The sequence below is a fragment of the Octopus sinensis genome, linkage group LG2, assembly GCF_006345805.1.
Source record: "Octopus sinensis linkage group LG2, ASM634580v1, whole genome shotgun sequence".
NCBI classification, from domain to species: Eukaryota; Metazoa; Mollusca; class Cephalopoda; order Octopoda; family Octopodidae; genus Octopus; species Octopus sinensis.
The window spans coordinates 206,188,213-206,212,808 of NC_042998.1; the positions used below are offsets into that span (position 1 = coordinate 206,188,213).

General features: G+C 39.7%; 1 protein-coding gene across 1 annotated transcript in view; it reads right to left on the reverse strand.

Annotated features, from left to right (window-relative positions):
- Positions 1-861: 861 nt before the first annotated feature.
- The window catches only part of LOC115232072 (26S proteasome regulatory subunit 6A-B), a 48,875-nt gene continuing 25,140 nt past the window's right edge, over positions 862-24,596 (reverse strand). The window contains exons 8-13 of the mRNA XM_029801946.2: positions 17,991-18,063; positions 12,908-13,117; positions 10,157-10,263; positions 8,906-9,051; positions 2,879-2,957; positions 862-1,132 (exon numbers count right to left, since the gene is read on the reverse strand). Of these exons, the coding sequence (XP_029657806.1) occupies positions 1,022-1,132; positions 2,879-2,957; positions 8,906-9,051; positions 10,157-10,263; positions 12,908-13,117; positions 17,991-18,063 (726 nt within the window). The 3' untranslated portion in view covers positions 862-1,021. The remainder of the gene's footprint in view (positions 1,133-2,878; positions 2,958-8,905; positions 9,052-10,156; positions 10,264-12,907; positions 13,118-17,990; positions 18,064-24,596) is intronic.

Consider the following 24,596-nt stretch of genomic DNA (forward strand, 5'->3'; position numbering starts at 1 on the left):
TGGTTGGCGTTAGGAAGGGCATCCAGCCGTAGAAACACTGCCAGATTTGACTGGGCCTGATGAAGCCTTCTGGCTTCACAGACCCCAGTAGAACCGTCCAACCCATGCTAGCATGGAAAACGGACGCTAAATGATGATGATGATGATGATTATATATATATATAGATATACATATATTATATTATATATAATATGCATATTATATATATAACATATAATATATACATACACATATAGACACATACATATATAATAATTATATACATATATATATACATAAATACACACACATATATATATATATACACACACATATATATATATATATATACATACATACATATATATATATATTTATATACATATGCATATATATTATATGCATATATTATATATATACATACATATACACACATATATACAGACACGTATATATATAGACACATATATATATATACATACATATATATATATATACACACACATATATATATACATAGCAACATTACATCACAATTACTGTACCTCAACCAGTCTAGCTCCATTTTAATACCATACTAAAATACGTCAAAATGGAAACGGATCCCATAAAATTCAAATGTTTTCTGGACAAATTTCTTCAAAAAATCCCAGACCAACCTCCTACACCCAGATATCTTTCCAACAATAATAACTCTTTTGCTAGAGTGAGCCACGGTGCTCCATATATGACTCAAAGACTTCACCAGGTGGTGCTAATAAGTTAGACATGGCCTGGGTCTATACTGACTGAAAACTGTCATGGTTATCAAAGTTATAGTAAAGTGTAACCAATAAAGTGTTTAAATAAGATGTTAGGAATAAACAAATATAACTCACACATCCACAGAAAACAATGATTGCACAATTTTATTGGCCCAAAAAAAAAAAAAAAGTGCATTATATTTAATGAGATGGAAAAGAATTCTAACAAAGATACAAATCTGGAGATAAAAGCATCAGACTCTCTGGTTAGTCCAAGTCAAGCATTACTCGTTTCTGTTTATGCATAGTATTGTAAGTTGGTTTTCTTCTTGGCTTGCACTTCAATTATTGCATCCATGTAATCTTCATGGATCAATTCTTTTGCTTCTCTTCTTAAAGCAATCATACCCTACAAAGAAAAAAAGTAATATACTTTCTGTGTATTAATGTGTGTATATATATACATACACACACAGTGTTTCAAATTATTAACAATGTAACGTTTTGAAATTTTATTTAAAAACTACTTGGAACTTGTCCAAATTTTCTTAGAATGAGGGCAACAGCTATATGTATGTAGTGTGTAAAAAAATGGGATGTTTTGTGCAAGTGTAAACAAACGGCGACCATTTGTATGATTTCTACAAACTTTCAATGTTTCAAATTGTTAACGATTGGTCTGATAATTGTGTAATTATGGGTCGTAAATGTGACTTAACTGCTTCAGAGAAATCTTGTATTACTTCTAAACTTGCAACAGGTAAATCAACATTAGAAATATCTAAAATAAATGGAAGATATCACCAAACTGAAAAAAATTGTTACAGCTCCTATGAAGATATGTAAGAGAGCTGACAAAGGCCAGCCAAGGGCTGTCTCTCAACGTTCCCCGTCACGAATTAAGTATGAAGCTTTAAGAACCCAGGTCTTACAGGTGGAGAACTTTTCAAGTGCATTGGCGAAACAACTGTCCAGAACCACCCAATGTTGTCTTCTGCAAAAATTTGGTAAACCAGCGACATTGAATTCCAAAGAGAAGTTTTTAAATAAAATAAAAAAAAAAATTTATGTTGTTAATAATTTGAAACATTGTGACACCTGTGCTGGTGGCACATAAAGAGCACCATTTGAATGTGGCCGATGCCAGCGCCACCTCGACTGGCTTCTGTGCCAGTGGCACGTAAAAAGCACCAACCGATCGTGGCCGTGGCCAGCCTCCCCTGGCACCTGTGCTGGTGGCATGTAAAAGCACCCACTACACTCACAAAGTGGTTGGTGTTAGGAAGGGCATCCAGCTGCAGAAACACTGCCAGATCAGACTGGAGTCTGGTGCAGCCTCCTGGCTTCCCAGACCCTGGTCGAACTGTCCAACCCATGCTAGCATGGAAAACAGACGTTAAACGATGATGATGTGTGTACACAGACACACACATTAAACAAGGCATGGCTGTGTGGTAAGAGCTTGCTTCCCAACCACATGGTTCCAGTTTCAGTCCCACTGTGTGGCGAGTGTCGTCTCTACTACAACACTGGTCTGCCTAAATCCTTGTGAATGGATTTAGTAAATGGAAACTGAAAGAAGCCTGTCATGTGTGTATGTTTGTCCCCCACCACCACTTGACAACTGATGTTGGTGTGTTTATGTTCCTGTAACTTAGAAGTTTGTCAAAAGAGACTGATAGAAAAAGTAGTAGGTTTAAAAAAAAAAACAAGTACTGGAGTTGATTCAACTAAAAATTCTTCAAGGTGATGCCCCAGCATGGCCACAGTCTAATGAATGAAACAACTAAAAGATAAAAGAGAAGAAGCTAGAAAGAAAGGGTTAGCTTGATTCCTGGAAGACATCACTTAATTTGACAAACCCCACCATAATGTAATATTTATGCTCTTGAGAAAGCATATCTTTTACACAATCCCATGGGCTTGTGCCTATGTAAAACCAATAATCAATAAGGCCTGATACTTTCCAGTGGGTAAGTACTGAATCTTGAATAAATTTTATAAAAATAGATCAACTAGTGACAGAGATTCTCTTTGAAAGAGTGAAAAAAAATGGTGCAAACAAAACATTGTAGGAATGTGTTAAACTCAAGCAAAGAAATGCAACCCAATTAATAGAAGTAGGTCAGTTGAGATAAGTAAGGGTAGTACTTACAGCTTCCACACAAACAGCTTTCAGTTGTGCTCCATTGAAGTCATCAGTGCAACGAGCCAGTTCTTCATAATTTACATCACTATAAAACCAATTTGAATATATTTTACCCAAGCTGAAGGTTTCAAATATCATCAGCTATTCTAAGAATAGCTCACCTCAATTAACAGCAGCTTAGACAAATGAAGAGATATCATTTACACAAGAATAATTACATCAAATGATATAATTTAATATTTCATTTTCATGAAACCTAATCCGATCTCTGATTGATAACTTCTTGTCAATTTAATCATTTCTATAACCATTACTTAAACTGAGCACATATGATCTGTTAGAAATAACTAATTTTTTCTCAAACCACAACCTACCACCTTCAAATAGGAAGGACACATTAGAAAATGTAGTCCGAGATATATGTAGATATATATTAACAAAAAGATGAAGATGAGATAGTCACAACAAAAATGCTTTTGATTCTAAATCTGCTCAGCTTTGATTTCAGCAGATTTTAACTTCTTATGTACTCTATCCTTCTAAATCAAAGAAATTCATCTCCTCAGAGGGTGGTCTCTACTACCAGGTTCACCTTGAGGCCTTTTCGCTCCATTTATACAACATCTTTCTGTAACAAGGGAAAATGGTGCAGTTGAAAAGCAAGTCATTAGCATGTTGAACTTTCCTACGACAACCAGCTTTGAACAGTTATGGCATTGGAACCAATGACGGTTTTTATAGTCAACTGAACAACTAGAAATAGCAGCCAAATCTCCCTGAAACCACAGCCTTGCCATCTTAACCCTTTAGCATTTAAACTGGCTATATCCAGCCCAAATATTCTTCCTGTTTTATATTCAAATTGGCCAGATCTAAACCCTCACACCTATCCAGCATTGTCATTCTAAACCTAAACAATCACATCATTGAAATCAGAAAGCTACAAGATAATGCATGAGTAATTCAAAATAATATGAGGGTCCCAGAACATCTCGCTGTGCTTGAGGAGACCTGTTGAGTCAAGTGCATGTACATGAACATTGAAACAAATATCAATGGAAATAGTAGCTGTGATACCTGTGCCGGTGGCACATAAAAAGCACCATCCGAACGTGGCCGTTGCCAGCGCCGCCTCGACTGGCTTCTGTGCCGGTGGTACATAAAAAGCACCATCCGAACGTGGCCGTTGCCAGCGCCGCCTAGACTGGCTTCTGTGCCGGTGGCACATAAAAAGCACCATCCGAACGTGGCCGATGCCAGCGCTGCCTCAACTGGCTTCTGTGCCGGTGGCACATAAAGAGCACCATCCAAACGTGGCTGATGCCAGCGCCACCTTGGCTGGCTTCCGTGCCGGTGGCACGTTAAAATCACCAACCGATCGTGGCCGATGCCAGACCCCCCCTGGCACCTGTGCAGGTGACACGTAAAAAGCACCCACTACACTCACGGAGTGGTTGGCGTTTGGAAGGGCATCCAGCCGTAGAAACACTGCCAGATCAGACTGGAGCCTGGTGCTGCCCCTGGCTTCCCAGACCCCGGTCGAACCGTCCAACTCGTGCTTGCGCGGAAAACGGACGTTAAACGATGATGATGATACAAGCGTTACATTTGACAGAATAATCTAAATGCCAAAGGGTTAACTACCAATTTCATAAGATCAAATGTTGCTACAATCACAGAGCAAAATGTAGCACTGCAGAATTTTTCTTCTGAATACTATAAAATATTTGTTTTAACATAATCCATAAACAAATATGCAAAACCAATCAACTGAAGCTAGACTATCATTAGAATATAACCATCTTTTTACATCTACTTTCCATGGGTTGTCATGACTGGAATTAGATACTCTTTCTCACTACATTTTATTGTGATATTAGCATTAAGGTGGTCGCTTTGTACCCTACTAGTCTATAGAGTTTAAATTAAAATGAATAGGCCCACACATTACTGGATTGACAACTTTTATCTGATTTAATATGTAAGAGAGACCACAAAACTATTATGAACAATTTCACATTAAAATGCATTGGCAAAATGTTTTATGTTATTTAAAAGAGAATTTTTTGCCCTACAAGATAGTGTGTTTTGATTTTTAAATTTTATTGATTTTTGTGTATTTTCAGATCATTAAAATGGAATGTCAAGCGGACAACACAGCATTTTTGACACCATTTGTTTTTTCGCATTTAATCGAGGTGTTAAGCCTGCTGAAGCTGCCTGTGAAATTTGTGCTGTGTATGGAGAAGGAGAAATGCCTCAAAGTACCACCCGCCATTGGTTTTCATCATCATCATCATTTAGCGTCCGCTTTCCATGCTAGCATGGGTTGGACGGTTCAACTGGGGTCTGTGAAGCTGGAAGGCTTTGTCAGTCCCAGTCTGATCTGGCAGTGTTTCTACGGCTGAATGCCCTTCCTAACGCCAACCACTCCATGAGTGTAGTGGGTGCTTTTTACGTGCCACCTGCACAGATGCCAGACAGAGCTGGCAAACGGTCATGAATGGATGGTGCTTTTACGTGTCACCGGCACGGGGCCAGGCGATGCTGGCAACGGACACTTCAAAAAAAGGAATTTTGACCTTAAGGACAGATCACACACCAATCAACCAATTGAGTTCGATGAAAAGTGATTCACGAAAATCCACTTCAGATGACCAGAGAATTGGTGGAGCAGATGGATTGTGATCCAAAAATTGTAGGGAACCACCTTCACGCAATGGGCAACGTTCATTGATCTCAATTGGTTGACTGGTGTGTGATCTGTCCTGGAGGTCAAAATTCCCATTTTTGAAACATAAAAACCAATGGTGGGCAGTACTTTGAGGCATTGCTCACCTCCATACACAGCACAAATCTCATGAGCAACTTTGGAGGGATTAACACCTCAATTAAATGCAAAAAGCAAATGGTGTTGAAAATGCTCAGTTTTGTCCACTTGACATTCCATTTTAATGATCTGAAAATACACAAAAATCAATAAAATCAAAACACTATCTTGTAGGGCAAAAAATTCTCTTTTAAATAACATAAAACATTTTATTGAGGTGTTAAACCTGCTGCTGGTTTTCATGCTTCAATGTGTTCCTGTTCTGGTTCCTTCTTTCCTACTTTAACTTCTCATCCCTTAGCACAAAGTGACCCACTTCTACATTAGCACCAGTTAGGTGCTTAAGACAGGTTCTTAGTCTTGCAGATGGCATGGCAACCTCCCTAGTGCTGGTGCAATGAAAAAAAGTACCTGTTATACTCTATAAAGCAGCTGGCATTAGGAAGGGCATCCAATTATAGAAACCATGCTATGGAGCAAGATGCATTTCTCAGAACTATTGTACTATCTAACCCATGGAAGATAGATGTTAAAAGATGTGGATTTCAATGTCAAAAAAATACCAAAAGCAAATTCAGTGATTAGAAATGTCAGTGAAATTCATTTAAGAAAGGATTATATGCTTTTTTTCAAAGTCTATATTCACTAATTCCTGCTTTAAGATGCTGATACGGTGGAATATTTAAAACTAACAGCAACTATGGTATTACTAATAGAAATGATTTATTAAACTGCTTCTGAAATAATCAATATAGAGTAATCAAGACGGACTCTCACTGAGCAGAGTTTCTACCTCCACTTCTTATTATTTCACCTTTCCTAAAAACTGAAGTCTTGCATGCATATCTCCCCTACTCACCCAATAAATAAAGAATAAAATTCTATTTTTATTTGTTAAGGCAACAAGGTTAGGACAATTTGAGCCCCCCCACCTCTATATATACCCAAATTTTCACCCCTCTGCACTCTGACCATGCTTCTTTCACAATACCCTGCCACTTATATTATGACTTTTGAACCTCAAGGGTTTGCCCTGGCACTCGCCACCATCTATATCTCTCTCTTCCTTTACTCAACCATCCCATTTATATCCTGATCCCTGTCCCTTGTGAGCATGCCCAGCACTTTACCACCATCTCTATCCTGCTATCTTCCACTCTCTCTCCTCCTGCACTTCCTTCAGGATGGGTAACCATGTATCTCCTTTGCAGCAGCACATCTGTTTCTGTCTCCATTCCTGATAATTCTCTCCTACAGCAAGACACCTGCTTCTGTCTCACTATAACCTTTCATCATCTGACACAAGATCACCTCCTCCAATGCCCCCTCTCTTCTCAAAAGACTTTTGACTTGCAAGTTATTTGGTGACCCTGTCAGTGTAGGTGCCACTTAAAAAGCATCCAGGACACACTGTAAAGGGGTTGGTGTTTGGAAGGGCATCCAGCTGTAAAAACCTTGCCAAAACTGAACTTGCCTGTGCTTATGCCACATAAAAAGCACAGTCCACTCTGCTGAGTGGTCAGTATTAGGAAAGGCAACCAGCTGTGAAATCCTGCCAAAATAGCCACAGAAGTCTGGTGCAGGCTTTTGCCTGGCTGACTCCTGTCAAACTGTCCCACTCATGCCAGCATGGAAGGCGGACATTAAATGATGATGATGAAGGGAATATTAATGTGAAAGAATGAAGCAGTGTTTAATATAAAATTTGGAAGGAGGCGAGATATGATAAAAAGTGGAGGAGATGGGGAAAGCAAGTAAAGTGAGATAATTTGTAGAATATCATCATTAACCCTGTTCAGTTTTGGCATCATTTAATGTCCGTTGTCTATGCTGGCATGGGTTGGATGGTTTGACAGGGGCTGGCACGCAGGAAGGCTGCACCAGGCTCCAGTCTGATTTGCATGGTTTTCTATGGCTGGATGCCCCTCCTAATGCCAACCACCCCAAGAGTGTAATGGGTGTTTTTATATGCCACTGGTATCAGCTATGACTGTGATTTTGCTCTGCTTGATGGATCTTCTCAAGCACGACATAATGTCAAAGGTCTTGGTCATTGCCTACATGAAGCCCAACACTCGAAAGGAACTCGGCCACCTTGCCCCCATGGGACCCAATGCTTGCAAGGAACTCAGTCACCTTGCCTCCATGAGGCCCAACACTTGAAAGGAACTCAGCCATTTGCCACCAAGAGGCCCGACGCTTGCAAGGAACTCAGCCACCTTGCCTCCATGAGGCCCAACACTTGAAAGGAACTCAGCCATTTGCCGCCAAGAGGCCCGACGCTTGCAAGGAACTCGGCCAGTTTGCCTCCATGAGACCTAATACCCAATGTACAAGGTTGATTTTCTTGTGTGCTACCAGCACAGGTGCACTTGGCTTGACAGGTCCTCTTAAGCAGAGCACATTGCCAAAGGTCTCAGTCACTAGTCATTGCCTCTGTGAGATTCAAAGTTCAGAGATTATGCTTCACCACCTCATCCCATATCTTCCTGGGTCTAACCTTTACCACAGGTTCCCTCCACAGTTAAAGATCGGCACTTCTTTACACAGCTGTCCTCGTCCATACATCATCTCGAAAGAGTCCAGAAGCTGGCTACCCGCATGGTTCTTGGTCTCAAGCATTTGTCTTATGAAGAAAGGCTGAAGACGCTCGACCTTTATTCTCTAGAAAAACGACGATGCCGTGGTGATCTCATTCTCGCTCACAACATCATAAGCGGAAAGTGTAAACTCTCGAAAGAGCTGTTCTTCACTCCTGCTCCAGAGCATCGGCTGCAGGGTCACTCCGAAAAGCTCTATCTGCGACGATTTCATCTCAATCGAAGGAGAGGGGCTTTCTCCGTCCGGGTTGCGAATCCATGGAATAAGCTGCCAGACAAGATAGTGAAGATGCCGATGACTGCTCGCCTAAAAGTCTCTCTTGACCAGAAATGGCCTGAACTCTTTGCATGAACACCCTCCCTGTACATAACTCCATGTCCCCCTATATGGCCTTGCTTTTTGAGCCAAAAAATTAACTTAACTATACACATTACATGACCATACCAGCGGTCGCCTCTCTTGCACACTACATTTGATTATAAATACTATTGAGCTTCAAAATGGACAAGAAGAGTTATATAGAGTAAGGAGATTATGGGGCAGGGAAGAGGGAAATTGGCCAAAGGAATGTCTTGAGCAACAGCAAAATATCCATTACTTACCAAACATTCATTTTCCGAGAATGAATCTGTAAGATGCGAGCTCTTGCTTCTTCATTTGGATGAGGAAATTCAATTTTACGATCAAGACGACCAGATCTGAGCAGAGCTGGGTCGAGGATGTCAACTCTGTTGGTGGCAGCAATGACCTGGAAAGTGGGAAAAGTTGGGATATTGAATGAGGTTAACAAACATGATAAGGTTTCAGCTGAATTTATTTGAAAAACTATTTTCAAAACCATCAATCATAATTAAAGAAAAAAGAAAAACAAATTAAAAATTCTAAATTACAGGGTTGTTTATTGAAAAGTAGTAATAAAACTTTTAATGTAGATTGTTTGTTTACTTTTTGTTAAAAATTATGAGTTGTCTGTCAAAATTATCTCACTCCATTTCATCATGAAGCAAGTAACATTTATCAGTAGATGTGATGGGCATGGAGAGACTCGTGGCAAACTCAGAAATGTTATTAACTTCCTCCAACAATTCGGTGTGACACCAGTGCAGAATCACCTCCCTCTGACAAGTCATCTTAACGAGACGTCTGCGTTGGCTGGGTCATGCCCTCCGTCATCAACCAGGAGAATTCATCTATGAAGCAATTGTCACAGCTCCCCTTCAGGGTTAGAGAAAGCGATGTGGTGGACAACGAAAAACCTGGCTGATGACAGTCAAGGCTGATTTGGAACCCAACCTAGGCCCCCATGTCTGGAATAAGGAGTGGTTGGAGATCATGTGGTCGTTAGCCTCAAATCGCCAGGTCTGGTTGGCGTTTGTGAGAGATGCAGCGTTGAGGATGAATGAAGCCAGCTCAACCCACCCCGGGTGAATGCTGTCTCAAGTTCAAGTTCATCCACTCTCAAAGTCAATAATTAATTACAATTGTGCAAGACAGGAGTACTAATTACTTAAAATATTGGTTTCAAATTTTGGCACAGGGCCAGCAATTTCAGAGGAGGTGCACAAATTGATTACATTGCCCTCAGAGGAATTTTGAATAGCTGAATGAAATGCTTCTAAGCATTTTGACCAGCATGTTAATGGTTCTTCCTGCCTTTCTAATAAAAAAAAAAAAAAAAAAAAAGAAGAGGATTTATCTGGTTATTTAAAATATTACAAGTCATTTGTATTTGCATTAAAAAATCACTTTGTAAGATGTGGTTGTTGAGGGTTTTACACAAAAGCAAATGAACTGAAGAAAAAAGTCTAAATGACTTTTAAATAATTTACTGAAAAAAAAATAATAAATCTTACTTTTATTTGAGAAGTTGGCATGAAACCATCCATTTGATTTAAAAGTTCTAACATAGTTCTTTGCACTTCACGGTCACCTGCTTTCTCACTGTCAAATCTTTTTGTGCCTAGAAAAAATGAAATGTTATGAGATAAATTCTTTGATAAGATGAGGACTTGAATGTTCACTACAAGTTTCAATCAAGGTCTTTTATATATATTTTTTTTATTATGAACTTAAAATCTACAGATTTTAAAGATGATATAAAGTGGTTTTTATGTAAATACTGAAAATGACAAACAGAAACTATCAAAACTAAATGATGACAGAATAACATGAAATATTCTTAGACTGATTAGTGGTGGAGGAATTGTTCTCAATATATAAACAATAAATTGCATTAGAAATGCAAAATGTTTTAAATACAATTTTTCATATTAATAAAGGTTGAGTGTCTGAGGTGGGCAATTATACAAATTCATTGATATATTGGGGCTAAAGTCCCCATCTTGGTTGTTACACACTCCACAGCCTTCTTCAGGTGCCTTTTATATTTGGCAAGGTTTTCATAATTTCAAACCAAACCTTTTATTAAATCCACAAAAACAGAATGTTATGATTTTATTGTCCTGAACCCTAATCCTAACCTGTGCATTGAAGCTGCTTGTATTCATTATCTTGTCCCTAAAAGTAAGGGTAAGTAGGAAAATAACTCCATGACACCTTCAATACAATTCAAAAAAGAAGGGAAAAGATAATAAATCGGACTTCCTGAATGTGTCTAATAAGTGGAACAGTATGGATTTGACATCTGTTTCTTGTAAGTGAACATTCACTGAAAAATATTTGAATTCTGAGATTCCCCACTGTCGATACAACATAGAGAAAGGATTTGTTGTCAACAATCATCATCATCATCGTTTAGCATCCGCTTTCCATGCTAGCATGGGTTGGATGGTTCAACTGGGGTCTGGGAAGCCAGAAGGCTGCACCAGGCCCAGTTTGATCTGGCAATGTTTCTACGACTGGATGCCCTTCCTAACGCCAACCACTCCATGAGTGTAGTGGGTGCTTTTTACGTGCCACCGGCACAAAATTAATGGCTGTACGTGCCACCGGAACAAAATTAATGGCTGTACAGAAAAGGTGAAGAGAAGAATAATAATACTCCACAAGGGTCAAAAGTTGAGGGTAGAAGGAAAGATGACTGGTAGCACGGAAAGGAAACTGGAGTCGAGAGGAGTGGCTGTTAAAAGGGAGAGGGGGAGATAACTGGAAGGGGATTAAATATGTAAGTCTGCTATCATTCAGCAGCTGAATATTGCTGTAATTAGAAGAGGGACATAGGGATGTAAGGGTGGAGAAGAAGGCTTGAAAGGGATAAGTTGGGTGAGGGGCCGAGTTGTGTGTAGAGACACAAACGTAATGCTTTTAGCACCTTAGTCTTGCCATGATGGATTAGTCTTCTCAAGCACCAATAATCTCAGCCAATTGTTATCTTCGTTAGACTCAACATTCACAGATTGGTCCTTATGACTTCATCCCACATCTTCCAAATTCTCCCTATTCCACAGATCCCATCCACATTAAGTGATTAACAATGTTTTCTTCAGCTGTCCTCAGCCTTATGCATCATACGCCCATAACAATGCATTGTTTCTGACACATTCTGATTCCTTTCATGTCTAATTTCTCTCTCAACACATGAACACTTTTCCATAGATGCACACTGACATTGCACATCCAACAGAGTATATTAGCTTCATTTAGGGACTATGTCTCAGCCATATAGCATTGTTGCTTGTACATAAACAACATACAATCTGTTTTTCACAGAGAGACCATTGAATTTTCTCCAACCAGTATACTTTCAGAAGATCCTCCTCCACTGTTAGTTCAGTCGCCTAGGCAACAGAAACTACTATTTCTAGAGATCCCTCTAGGCAATCAAAAAAAAATTATTTCCCATGTGTCAGTATTTATTGCTCTTGTGAATCTTCTGCATACAAAGATTACTTTCACTTTTAACCTTCCTCTGACTCCACTGCACCTCTCTCTCGTGTGTCTATAGTTTGGCTTCCTGCATACTGAGCAAAGCCATTTACCTGAAGGAGAAGAGTATTTTCTGTTTTCCTGCTTACTAAAATTTTGGTCTTTGCTAACTTAACTTTAAGGCCATTTGATTCTAGGTTTTGCTTCCACACTTGGAATTTCTAATTCTACAACAGATTCAGCTATAAGAACAAGGTCATTAGCACAGGAGATCTTCAACAGGTACCCAGTCTTAAACTACTTTGTTATGGTTTGGAGGACTAGAACCAAACCCTAGGTACCCCTACTAGCACTTGCTCACAGCTTCTCAATACATATTGGTTTGTATAGCTTTCATGACATCAAGTTGTTTGAGTTGGAGGAAGTTTATAATATACTTGGCAAGGAGAGACCACAAAAGTTATCATTTATGTGAAAATTGCTTTTTCTTTTTATCCCAAACATTGAAACACATTTTAGCAAGATAAACACTAGTGGCAACATGTTACCTAACCTAAACAAACACAATGGCCTTTGTCAGTAGCTCAGGACTAAATTTATATTTAAAAATAGCAGCAAAAATCACAGAAATAGATTGTAATAATAACAAATGAAGTTTAGTCAGAAAAAAATTCAAATACAGATCAGTTGATTTAAAAGACAACAGAAATAAACAAATCCATAAAGAAGGAAAAACCAACTCCAAAATGATTTGAATGAAAAGCAAAATATATATTTACCAATAGCATCCAATTCATCGATAAAAATTATAGCTGGAGACTTTTCTTTAGCCAAGGCAAATGCATCTCGTACTAATTTGGCACCATCTCCAATAAACATCTGTACAAGTTGTGGACCAGCAAGCTTGAGAAAAGTAGATTTGGTCTGTGCAGCACAAGCACGAGCTAGCAAGGTTTTACCTGTACCAGGGGGACCGTATAACAAAACACCTGGTGAAACAAAAGGAGAATAGAGTAAATAATTTTCCAGAACTTTCTTTTTATGTATGACTAGTTTGCATTTAACAAAGAAGCTGTATTTTAGTGATTTCTTTCCTATCTTCTAGAATGAATTATATGGGATAGGAATGAAATTTCTGTTAGATCTTAACTGGAAGACTAGTTATACCAAGGGGTGAATTTTCAATTTACTCATACAAAATCCATTTAAAATAAGCTTTTCAACAGCTCTTTAAATCACACTTGGCTGATATGTAGAATTATTATATTCAAAGAATATCAACAAATGATCTTGGGATCATATTCATCATCATCATCATCATCATCATCGATAATTAACATGATCACAAGAAGAGGGAACGGTAAAAGATATTAGAAATGCAATGGGTGCAGCAGTGAGTGAGATTTAAATTTAAAGGAAATTCTGATTCTGAAAAACAAAATCCTTTGAAATACTTTAAACCATCTGGCAAAATATATATGACAGACCATCTTTAAATTAGATTAATTTAAAAAATTCTTCCATGGGTCTTCTGGCAATAGTAGAGATAGGAGATAACAAAAAGTTTATTTTAATGAATGACATCAGCAGCATGTTTTTAAATTTCATTTGAAACCAGATTAAAATGCATCAACTATTACTTCACATTTTAATCCTTCTAATCCATCTGTTCTTCCAAAAAATGAAGTCTGATTTACTCAATTATTTTGGATGGTTAACCTCATCTTTAGACAGGCAAAATGTCTTAATATTTGCATCTACCTATAATTTCAACTGGACATCAAGCCTATTTTGATCACTGTGCTAATTTGCTAATTACTATAATCTCTCATTTATTTTCAGTATCACTAGATAACTTTTATTCAGATTTTTGGTGAAAGGATGAAGTACAGCATTCAGCAAAATTGATGGAAAGAACCCAGCTGGAATGTTTACAATGGTGTTGATTCTTCTCAAGGACAGATGGTTCTATTAAACAGAATGACAGATTAAGCTTATCCCCTAGGTACAAATCTGTAAGCTTTTAATATAAAGATATGGAGGAAGGACTGTTAGATTAACTGTATTTTGAACTGGTTTTAATATAAACTCATCACACATAGCTATGATTTTTAAAGAAATCCTCCACATTAAATTTCTTCAAGTTTCCTGTAGTTGGTATTTATAGACACCACCTGTATCTTATCATACAGAAATATAAAAATTAAAACGGTGTCTTACTTTGGCAAGAATAATATTTTAATATTGCATGGCAATCAAGTTTTCAAAAAGTTAATAGTTTTAAATGATTATATGAATAAAATACATGGAAGTTTGTTCAAAATTTTAGTAAAACATTCTTATATTACTTTCAGCTGTCTACAAACATTATTTATGAAAAAAAAAAAAGCAGAACAAAAAATTTTTTTAAACAGAATTTCTGTTAGATTAATGAATCAGACAAGAGTACCATATTTCTACTGCACCAAACAGGCAAAAAGTTTTTATGGTATTCACTTAACTGATCAAGTCTGAGTTGGATATTAAATTTCTGTAGTTGAAATTACCAGGAAAATAAAAACAAACAACTAATTATAACAAGATTGTGGTATGTTGTACAGTTGTTAGCTGTTTATGAAACTGGTGGCATGTAAAAGCATCCACTACACTCTCGGAGTGGTTGGCGTTAGGAAGGGCATCCAGCTGTAGAAACTCTGCCGGATCAAGATTGAAACCTGGTGCAGCCATCTGGTTCGCCAGCCCTCAGTCATTCGTAGAACCCATGCTAACATGGAAAGCTGCACCAGGCCCAGTCTGATATGGCAATGTTTCTACGGCTGGATGCCCTTCCTAACGCCAACCACTCCGTGAGTGTAGTGGGTGCTTTTTACGTGCCAGACGGGGCTGGCAACGGCCACGGTCGGATGGTGCTTTTTATGTGCCAGCCAAGGCTAGCAACGGCCATGATCGGATGGTGCTTTTTACGTGCTACCGGCATGGAGGCCCGTCGGGGCAGCGCTGTCAAACAGCCATCATTGGATGGTTCGCTTACGTGCCACCGGTACTGGTATCACAGCTACAATTTCCATTGATGTTGATCGATATCGATTTTGATTTCTCACTTGCCTCAACAGGTCTTCACAAGTAGAGTTTTGTGTCTCAAGAAGGAAAGGTATGCATAAGTGGACTGGCTACATCCCACGTAGAGGCCATGGGTTATGGCCTCACTTGTCCTGCCAGGTCTTCTCACGCACAGCATACTTCCATAGGTCTCGGTCTCTAGTCATTTCCTTGGTGAGACCTAAAGTTCGAAGGTTGTGCTTCCCAAGAAGGAAAGGTATGTAGGCCACAGGTTATGTTCTCACTGGTCTTGCCAGGTCTTCTCACGCACAGCATACTTCCATAGGTCTCGGTCTCTAGTCCTTTCCTTGGTGAGACCTAAAGTTCGAAGGTCGTGCTTCCCAAGAAGGAAAGGTATGTAGGCCACAGGTTATGTTCTCACTGGTCTTGCCGGGTCTTCTCGCGCACAGCATACTTCCATAGGTCTCGGTCTCTAGTCCTTTCCTTGGTGAGACCTAAAGTTCGAAGGTCATGCTTCACCACCTAGTCCCAAGTTTTCCTGGGTCTACCTCTTCCACAGGTTCCCTCAACTGCTAGGGTGTGGCACTTTTTCACCCAACTATCTTCATCCATTCTTGTCACATGACCATACCAGCGCAAACGTCTCTCTTGCACACCACAATTGATGCTTCTTAGGTCCAACTTTTCTCTCAAGGTACTTACACTCTGTCATGAATGAACACTGACATTACACATCCATCGGAGCATACTGGCTTCATATCTTGCGAGCTTACGCATATCCTCAGCAGTCATGGCCCATGTTTCACTGCCATGTAGCATGGCTGTTCGTACACATGCATCATACAGTCTGCCTTTTACTCTGAGTGAGAGGCCTTTTGTCACCAGCAGAGGTAAGAGCTCTCTGAACTTTGCCCAGGCTATTCTTACTCTAGCAGTTAGACTTTCAGCACACCCGTCCCCCGCTACTGACTTGGTTCCCTAGGTAACGGAAGCTATCAACTATTTCTAGTTTTTCTCCCTGGAATGTGGTGGAAGTTGGTCTCTGCGCATTTTCAGTGTTTATTGCTCCTGAGCATCTGCCACATACAACTATTTTCCTAGTTAGCCTTCCTTTGACATTGCTGCACCTCTTATGTGTCCATAGCTTACACTTGGTGCATCTTATAGAGTTTCTACCTACACCTTTTCTACAGATCGAGCAGGGCCATCTACCTGAAGGCGTTTGTGATTTGTCTACCTTCCTACTTATTAGGACTTTGGTTTTAGCTAGGTTGACTCTAAGGCCCTTCGATTCTAACCCTTGCTTCCAGACCTGAAACTTCTCCAGTTCTGATAGTGACTCAGCAATTAGAGCAAGGTCATCAGCATAGAGGAGCTCCCAGGGGCATCCTGTCTGGAATTCCTCCATTATTGCCTGTATATATATATATATATATACACACACACACATCTATCTATCTATCTATATATCTATATATCTATATATATATATATAAAAAATCAAAATAAGCAACAAGGATATCCAAAGGTAATGCAGTACGATCGTTTCATGCAACTCCATTTAATTGAACAATGCAATCATTTCATTACCTCAATTTAAAATGTAGAGCAATCTTCAGCTGCACAAAGACAGAATTTAATTAAATTAGAACAGAAGGACACATTAGTATAATTTTACCTAAGATCTCCAAGAAGAGGGGCCCACACCAAGACACAAGAGCAAATCATCCAGGACCTCCTCTCTGCAGATGGTACTGCACTTGTTGCACACACAGAAAGAGCCCTGCAGCACACCACATCCTGCTTTGCAGAGGCTGCCCAGGTCTTTGGGCTGGAAGTAAGCTTGAAAAAGACTGAAGACCAACCAGCTCCCCAGGAAGAGTACAGGATGCCCCACATTACCCTTGCCGAAACAGAACTGAAGTCGGTACAGCAGTTCACTTATCTTGGATATACCATTTCATCAGATGTGAATATCAACAAAGAAATCGACAACAGACAGGCAAACAAGGCATTTGGCAGACTGTGCAGGCATGTGTGCAATAATAAGCATTTTAAGATCAGCAGAAAAGTCAGAGTCTACAGGGCTCTGAGTCCTGATGATGCTCCTGCATGGCTCTGAGTCCGGGGCCCCCTACCACTGTCATCTCAGGCTCCTTGAACGTTTTCACCAACGACGTCTTCGTATCATCCTTAACATCTACTGGAGCAACTACATCACCAACACTAAGGCCCTCAAGGGAGCAAAAGTCACCAGCCTGGAAGCCATTTTATTTGAAACATGACTACACTGGACAGGACATGTTGACAGGATGAACGACCACCGCCTACCTAAGATCATCATGTATGGTGAGCTAACCACTGACTACCGCAACAGGAGGGCACCAAAGAAGTGTTTCAAGGACTGCTTGAAGCAGTCCCTTAGCATTTGTGACATTGATTATCGTGAGTGTTCCACTCTAACAGTTGACCATGCTACTTGGCACCATACCATTGGTGATGCTGTTTCCTTCTTGGAGATCCCTTGCAGTGCCTCTCTTGAAGACAAATGTCAGAGGCGAGAAAATAATGCAGCTACATCATCAGACTCTGGACAATCATGTTTCTGTCATCACTGCAATTGGATATGTCCATCCCACATCGGCCTTATCAGCCATAAACGGGTGTGCAGACGACAAGGACAACAGCTTTCCTAATCTTTGTTAGAAACCAAGCCAAGAAGGAGAAGGATTTAAAATTTCAATTGAATGTTTATCTATGAAAGCTGAGACTGTATTTTACTGACATTATCAAAAAAATTACCTTTTGGTGGTTGAATTCCAAGGGCTTCAAATCTCTCTTTGTGTGTAATAGGTAACACCACAGCCTCAATGAGCTGGAAAGAAAAAAAGCAGAGTAAAAACCTCAAAGTTTTAAAGTCTTGCCTGGTTGCAAATCTAAGTGAGCATCAAAACTGAAGACAAGTAAACTTAGATTGACTAGTAGGGCTAGTTTTTACACTTGGCGAAGACAAGATTGGTACATTCCTATTAGAGGTCTCTATTCCTGGAGTCAGTTCAGGTATGGCAGGAGATACTTTCCATTGCATGTGAATGACACTTAGGGAACAATGAATACAATGTGTATAAGAATAGGACATTGTGGGATGTGATGGCAAGAACAGTTATGTATAGAAGAATGAGAGCAGAGGAGAAAACCAAACGCTTGAACAGAAGGAGTATCATCAACACATGCAATGATTGTGCCATTTAATAGGAAATTATTAATCCAAGAGATGAGAGATGGATGGAGGCCACAGGGAGGAGATAATTTTGATTGGAGGGTCACATGCCCCAGACATAGTCAAAAGCTTTGTTGATGTCTGGTGGGGAGAGACAACATTGCTTTCACCAGATTTCTTTAAGGTAAGAATCCACTGTAACACTGCAAAGTAGGTCTCCATTGGATTTAGTTTCATTAAAGGGAGAGAGAGATATAGTGTTGGAGAATGTTGTTGATAAAACTAATCTCTATTACCTTTCTCAATATTTTCTCAATGAAAACTCTTAACTAAACTTGTTCTACATATAAAATAAATGCTGTTTGACAAGTCTTCAATGCTTGTAGTTTGGTGTGACATGAAGCAGTTTGACTGTGATACAGGTTTCTTATGCACTACGTGGTGAGTTCAAACTGCATTGAGGTTGATTTTGCTTTACATCCTTCCAGAGTCAATGAACTGAATTCTTCGCCATACTCATTGCCAACCCTCACCTGACAGCATCCCCATATATGGCTTGTACAGCTCTCACCAACCATTCGTCTATCCCTAGTTTCTACACTGACTACTGGATAAGGAATTGGGGGACCCTGTCAAAGGCTTTCTCCATGTCAACGAAAGCCAAGTACAGAGGTTTATCTTTGATCATGTATTTCTTCTGCAGCTGTCTTACCAGAAATATAGCATCACTGATGCTTCTCCCTGGCACAAAACCGAACAGTAACGCTCTCTCTCTCTAATTAGTTGGGCTATGACCCTCTCCATGAAGAATTATTAGTATTATTAAGAGACTACATAAAATTATTTCATGTGAAGTTGAGTGACCTTAATGGTTGTGCTCACAATGACAAGGTTATGGATTTGATTCTTGAACCCCATTGGGTCCTTGAGCAAGGCACATTCTTTCACACTGCTCCATTCCACTCAGTTGTCACAGTATAGGTCTCTTCTTCTTTAGTCTATGCCACATCACTTACTGACGTTGACTCCAACTTGAGAGCAAATTGCCTACCAAGCTGTATGAGATGACATTGTGCATGCCAGCTCTGACATAGTGCACAGTCCCGTGTCCTACATAAGTTCATGGACATATGTCATGCAGGCCTGACTACCAAGCTTGAATGTCTCAGAGTTTCAATATAAACTGTGGACTGCAAATTTTAGCTGTCTGTTTGACTATCTGGTTGACAAGTAGTAAAGATCCACATAGAAACATGTTTGATATATGGTCAGCAGAAGAAATGTTAAAGGCTTTGCACAGAAGTTGAGTGCCTGTGCTGCCTAACAATCACCATTGGGCCAGCATAAGAGACTAACACTCAGAGCTGTAAAGAACAGATTCTACTATAGCATGAAACAGGAAGAGTTTTAGGTCATTCCACAATTGTGCTTTCCAATTTTTCTACAGCTTGTTGGATGCTGACAATGTTATTGTGTTATGAATATTATTGTTTTATGTGCTGGTAGAATGAATACAAGAGCCTAGGTAGCATAAATTGGTAAATAACTCAATGAGCCCCTATAAAAGTGTAAGCTCAGCTGCACCAGCATTTTCACCAATGATTATGGTCTTTGCAAGTGGTTTATTGAGAGACCAAATTTAATGGCTGTTGACTCTAGATTTGTGAGGAGAGTTTGAGTGTGATGTCACTTGTGAAGTTTAGGTGATTGAGGTACAATGCTGGACGATGTGACAGGGATAGAGAGTTATTCCTAGTTCAGATACTATAGTGTGCTGTAGTACATAATCCAAGACTGTAACAAAGAATGGAGCTCAGATATCTCCTCGAAAATCTCCTGTGTTGACTGTGTGTCAGTGTCTCTGTCAGGGTGCATATGAAACATTTGCAGATAGAGTGGATAGCATTTATAACTTCATTTAGTATGCAATATGCAGAGAGAAACTAAAGGATTCGCTCACAGTGGACTGAGTCAAAAGCTTTGGTGAAATCCACAAAGGCAGTGCACAGAGACATACCTTTCTTTGCTGAGATGGTTTCACTGAGTCAATGAGGAGCAAAAATACATTCTAAAGTGGACTGGTATCTGTGAAAGCCATTTTGGTTTGATCTGAGTAGAGATTCAATAGGGTCTCAGACGCGATTGAGCATGGAATAGCTGAAGTGATTGGCTGAGCATGACATCAGGTTAATGCTATGATATGAGTTGTATTCCAATAGATCTTCCTTTTACAGAACTGGAATGATGTGGTCCAGCTTGAATTCTGATGGAATTTGATATGATGTAAGTAGGATCAAGCATAAGAAGTAACTTGGGATTTCGAAAACTTTGGAGGCACATTATCTACACCATATGATTTGCCAAATTTGAGTGGTTTAGCAACAGTTAGTGCTTCATCAAAGACAATTTCACCAGTTGGAATATTGGTGAGCAGTGCTGAGATTGGTGTCACAACAAAACTGTCCATGGCAGTTGTTGAGCAGCTTTTCAAAGTGGGATTTCCAGCCAGTAAATCAACTTTGCAGTTTACTTGTCTTTAGTTTTGACACTCATTTAGATTTGCAATCAGACAAGTTGTTTATGGCTTTCTACACTGTGGCAACTTGTCTGCTGTCATCTGATTTTTTTATACTGCTGATTTGCTCATGCTTTTTGGTTTGCAATATATTGCTGAGCAAAACAGCTAAGGATGAGGCTGCCACAGCATTAAGTGTTGCAACAGTATTGTTCTACTAATTTGCTAGTTTCACACTGCCAGGCTGTTTTGAGCTTCCTGAACTCTGGCACCCTCCTAAGGAGCTTTCTTCTTTGAGAGCTGCACAGTGGGGATATGCTGCTCAGCAACATGTGCAACAGACTTCAATAATGTGGTATATTCCTCCAATTGGTCAGGAGGTTCTACACTGAGTTCGATGAATTTATCCTTGCATGTTATAAGGAAGGATGTGGAAGTATCTGGGTTGGACAGAAAGGACCAGATATATCATGGTAGGCTTTTGTGCTTTGGTTGATTATAATGGAAAGTGAGAGTTACATCATGGCAAAATCAGAATTTAATGGTCTGATTCAAAAGAATGAAATGTGTAAGCATTGCAGTCTTGGCTAGAATTACAATACTTTTGATGACAGAAAATGCGGTCAATTTGTGAGAGTTTTTGTGGGCCTTTGTGCAGGAAAAGTTTGTTATGATCTTTGTGGAAAGCTGCGTTTGTAGAGTGAGATTGCTGACAGAAAGTCTGAGAAACTTTCAGAGCTTTTATTTGGTTTGTCTAAAAATGTCCATGGATTTTATGGCAAGATCTGTAGACATGCATTCCAGTCATCAAGTATTGGTAGAAAGGAATTTCATCCAATGGTATTGATGGCTCACTGTGTCTTCCTTCACTGTACTAGTAGCAACTGATAAGTGGTTTAGGCCAAGACTTCTGAGGTTCTAATTACTGGAAAATGTAGAATCAAGTACAAGCTGAGAGATGGGTGTGACAGATACTAGGGACATGTAGGCAAAGAGGGTGACCAGGAGACCAACACCATCATTACCAGTGTTGTTTGTTGTAAAGTGTATCAATATCTAACCATTGCTTGTATTAAGATATTGGACATTCTCCTAACATTTCAGAGTATGGGTGTTGAAGGAGGTCAGAAGAGAGAGTTGTTTAGGGTTGATTAGTAGGTGAGTAGGTTTTGGATGAATCCAAAGTTTGTTGTTGACTCTTACAGCATAGTTTTGCTAATCCTGCAAGCGTTACCCAGGAATAATGGAAACCAGGCGATGTCTCAGCCGAGATAAAAGTAGTCAACATGTCTTTCATTGGAGTTTACATAGCAATGGTCTAGGACAACCTGCAGTTTACCAATGTTTTTTACGAGGCACCACTTATGTGTTTGGCTGTTGGCTTACAATGAGCTCATCTAGCAAGCCAAGTGGAGGAGCCAGTTTAGTTGCTAACCACCTGACCATGAGAAAGGTAGTACTAGGTTGCATGGTACCAGAAGCAGGATTTCCCTGACCTGGTGTGACAGGCCTCTGTTACATCCTACATGTTCCACTGAGTCAAACAGTGGGGGTATGAGTTAGTCTTTGCTCGTGACTCCATCAGTATCTTAAACAATAAGCAAAAGTTGATACATACCAAGTCACACTTGCTTCTAAGTAACAGCTGTGCTATTATATAAAATCATTAGAAACTAAGTTATAATTTGCAAATTAAGCATGTGGCCTTAGAGTTGAACATCTTGTAAGATAGAACAACATCCTTTAATCTTTTAATTGTTTCAGTCATTAGACTGTGGCCATGCTGGGGCACTACCTTGAAGAAATTTTAGTCAAATGAATTGATCCCAGTATTTACTTTTTTTTAAAGCCTAGTATTTATTCTATTGGTCTCTTTTGCCAAACTGCTAAGTTATGGGGACGTAGACAAACCAACACCAGTTGTCAAGTGGTGGTGGGAGACAAACACACACATATATATATATATATGTGATGGGCTTCTTTCAGTTTCCATCTACCAAATCCACTTACAAGGTTTTGGTTGGCCCAAGGCTATAGAATAATACATTTGTGCCAATGTAGCATGCAGTGGGACTGAACCTGCAACCATGTGGTTGGGAAGCAAACTTCTTATAAGTGTTTAGCTCTGTTGTCACTTGGCTGTTTTCACTGATAGAATATTGTAACAACAACATTATATACTCTTTACCATTATTCATATGGAAAATGATAATGTGTTAAGTAAAGAATATAGAGCAGAGGTAGGTGTTTGAGCAAATAAAAAGCAAAATTCACATAAAGGTTCTCCCAGAAATTTCACATAGACTTAAATGTTAATATCGGGGATGTTCAAATTCAGTTGTCCATACTAATTGCTTCTATAAGCTGATGTCGTTAATGCTCAGCTGCCCTTTCCACTTAGTTTATCCTGCAAGCTTCCATCTGTTACTCATCTATATATTGACTGCCAAGTACTGTGGCCACATAAAAAGCACACAGTACAGTCTGTAAAGTGGTTGGCATTAGGAAAGTCATTCAGCCATAGAAACCATGCCAAAACAATGGAACCTGGTGTGGCTCCCAACCTTGCCAGCTCCTGTCAAACCATCCAGTCCATGCCAGCATAGAAAACAGACATTAAATGATGAAAGCAATCTCCAAAATCAATCCCATTTTTCATAATTAAAACAACTTGGCTTTCACTATATTTGCCTCCAGCACGAGCATCACCTAACTTACAACAGAATTAAGCTACCTGACCACAATATCTTCATCATCATCATCATTTAGCATCTGCTTTCCATGCTAGCATGGGATGGACGGTTCAACTGGGGTCTGGATGCCCTTCCTAACGCCAAACACTCAGTGAATGTAGTGGGTGCTTTTTACATGCCACCGGCACAGGTGCCAGACGAGGCAGGCAGTGGCCACCATTGGATGGTGCTTTTTACGTGCCACTGGCACTGGTATCACAGCTACAATTTCCATTGATGTTCATCGATTTTGATTCTTATTCTCACTTGCCTCAACAGGTCTTCACAAGTAGAGTATTGTGTCCCAAGAAGGAAAGGTATGCAAAAGTGGACTGGCTACATCCCAGGTAGAGGCCACAGGTTATGGTCTCACTTGTCCTGCCAGGTCTTCTCACGCACAGCATACTTCCATAGGTCTCGGTCTCTAGTCATTTCCTTGGTGAGACCTAAAGTTCGAAGGTCGTGCTTCCCAAGAAGGAAAGGTATGTAGGCCACAGGTTATGTTCTCACTGGTCTTGCCGGGTCTTCTCGCGCACAGCATACTTCCATAGGTCTCGGTCTCTAGTCCTTTCCTTGGTGAGACCTAAAGTTCGAAGGTCATGCTTCACCACCTAGTCCCAAGTTTTCCTGGGTCTACCTCTTCCACAGGTTCCCTCAACTGCTAGGGTGTGGCACTTTTTCACCCAACTATCTTCATCCATTCTTGTCACATAACCATACCAGCGCAAACGTCTCTCTTGCACACCACAATTGATGCTTCTTAGGTCTAACTTTTCTCTCAAGGTACTTACACTCTGTCATGAATGAACAGACATTACACATCCATCGGAGCATACTGGCTTCATTTCTTGCGAGCTTACGCATATCCTCAGCAGTCATGGCCCATGTTTCACTGCCATGTAGCATGGCTGTTCGTACACATGCATCATACAGTCTGCCTT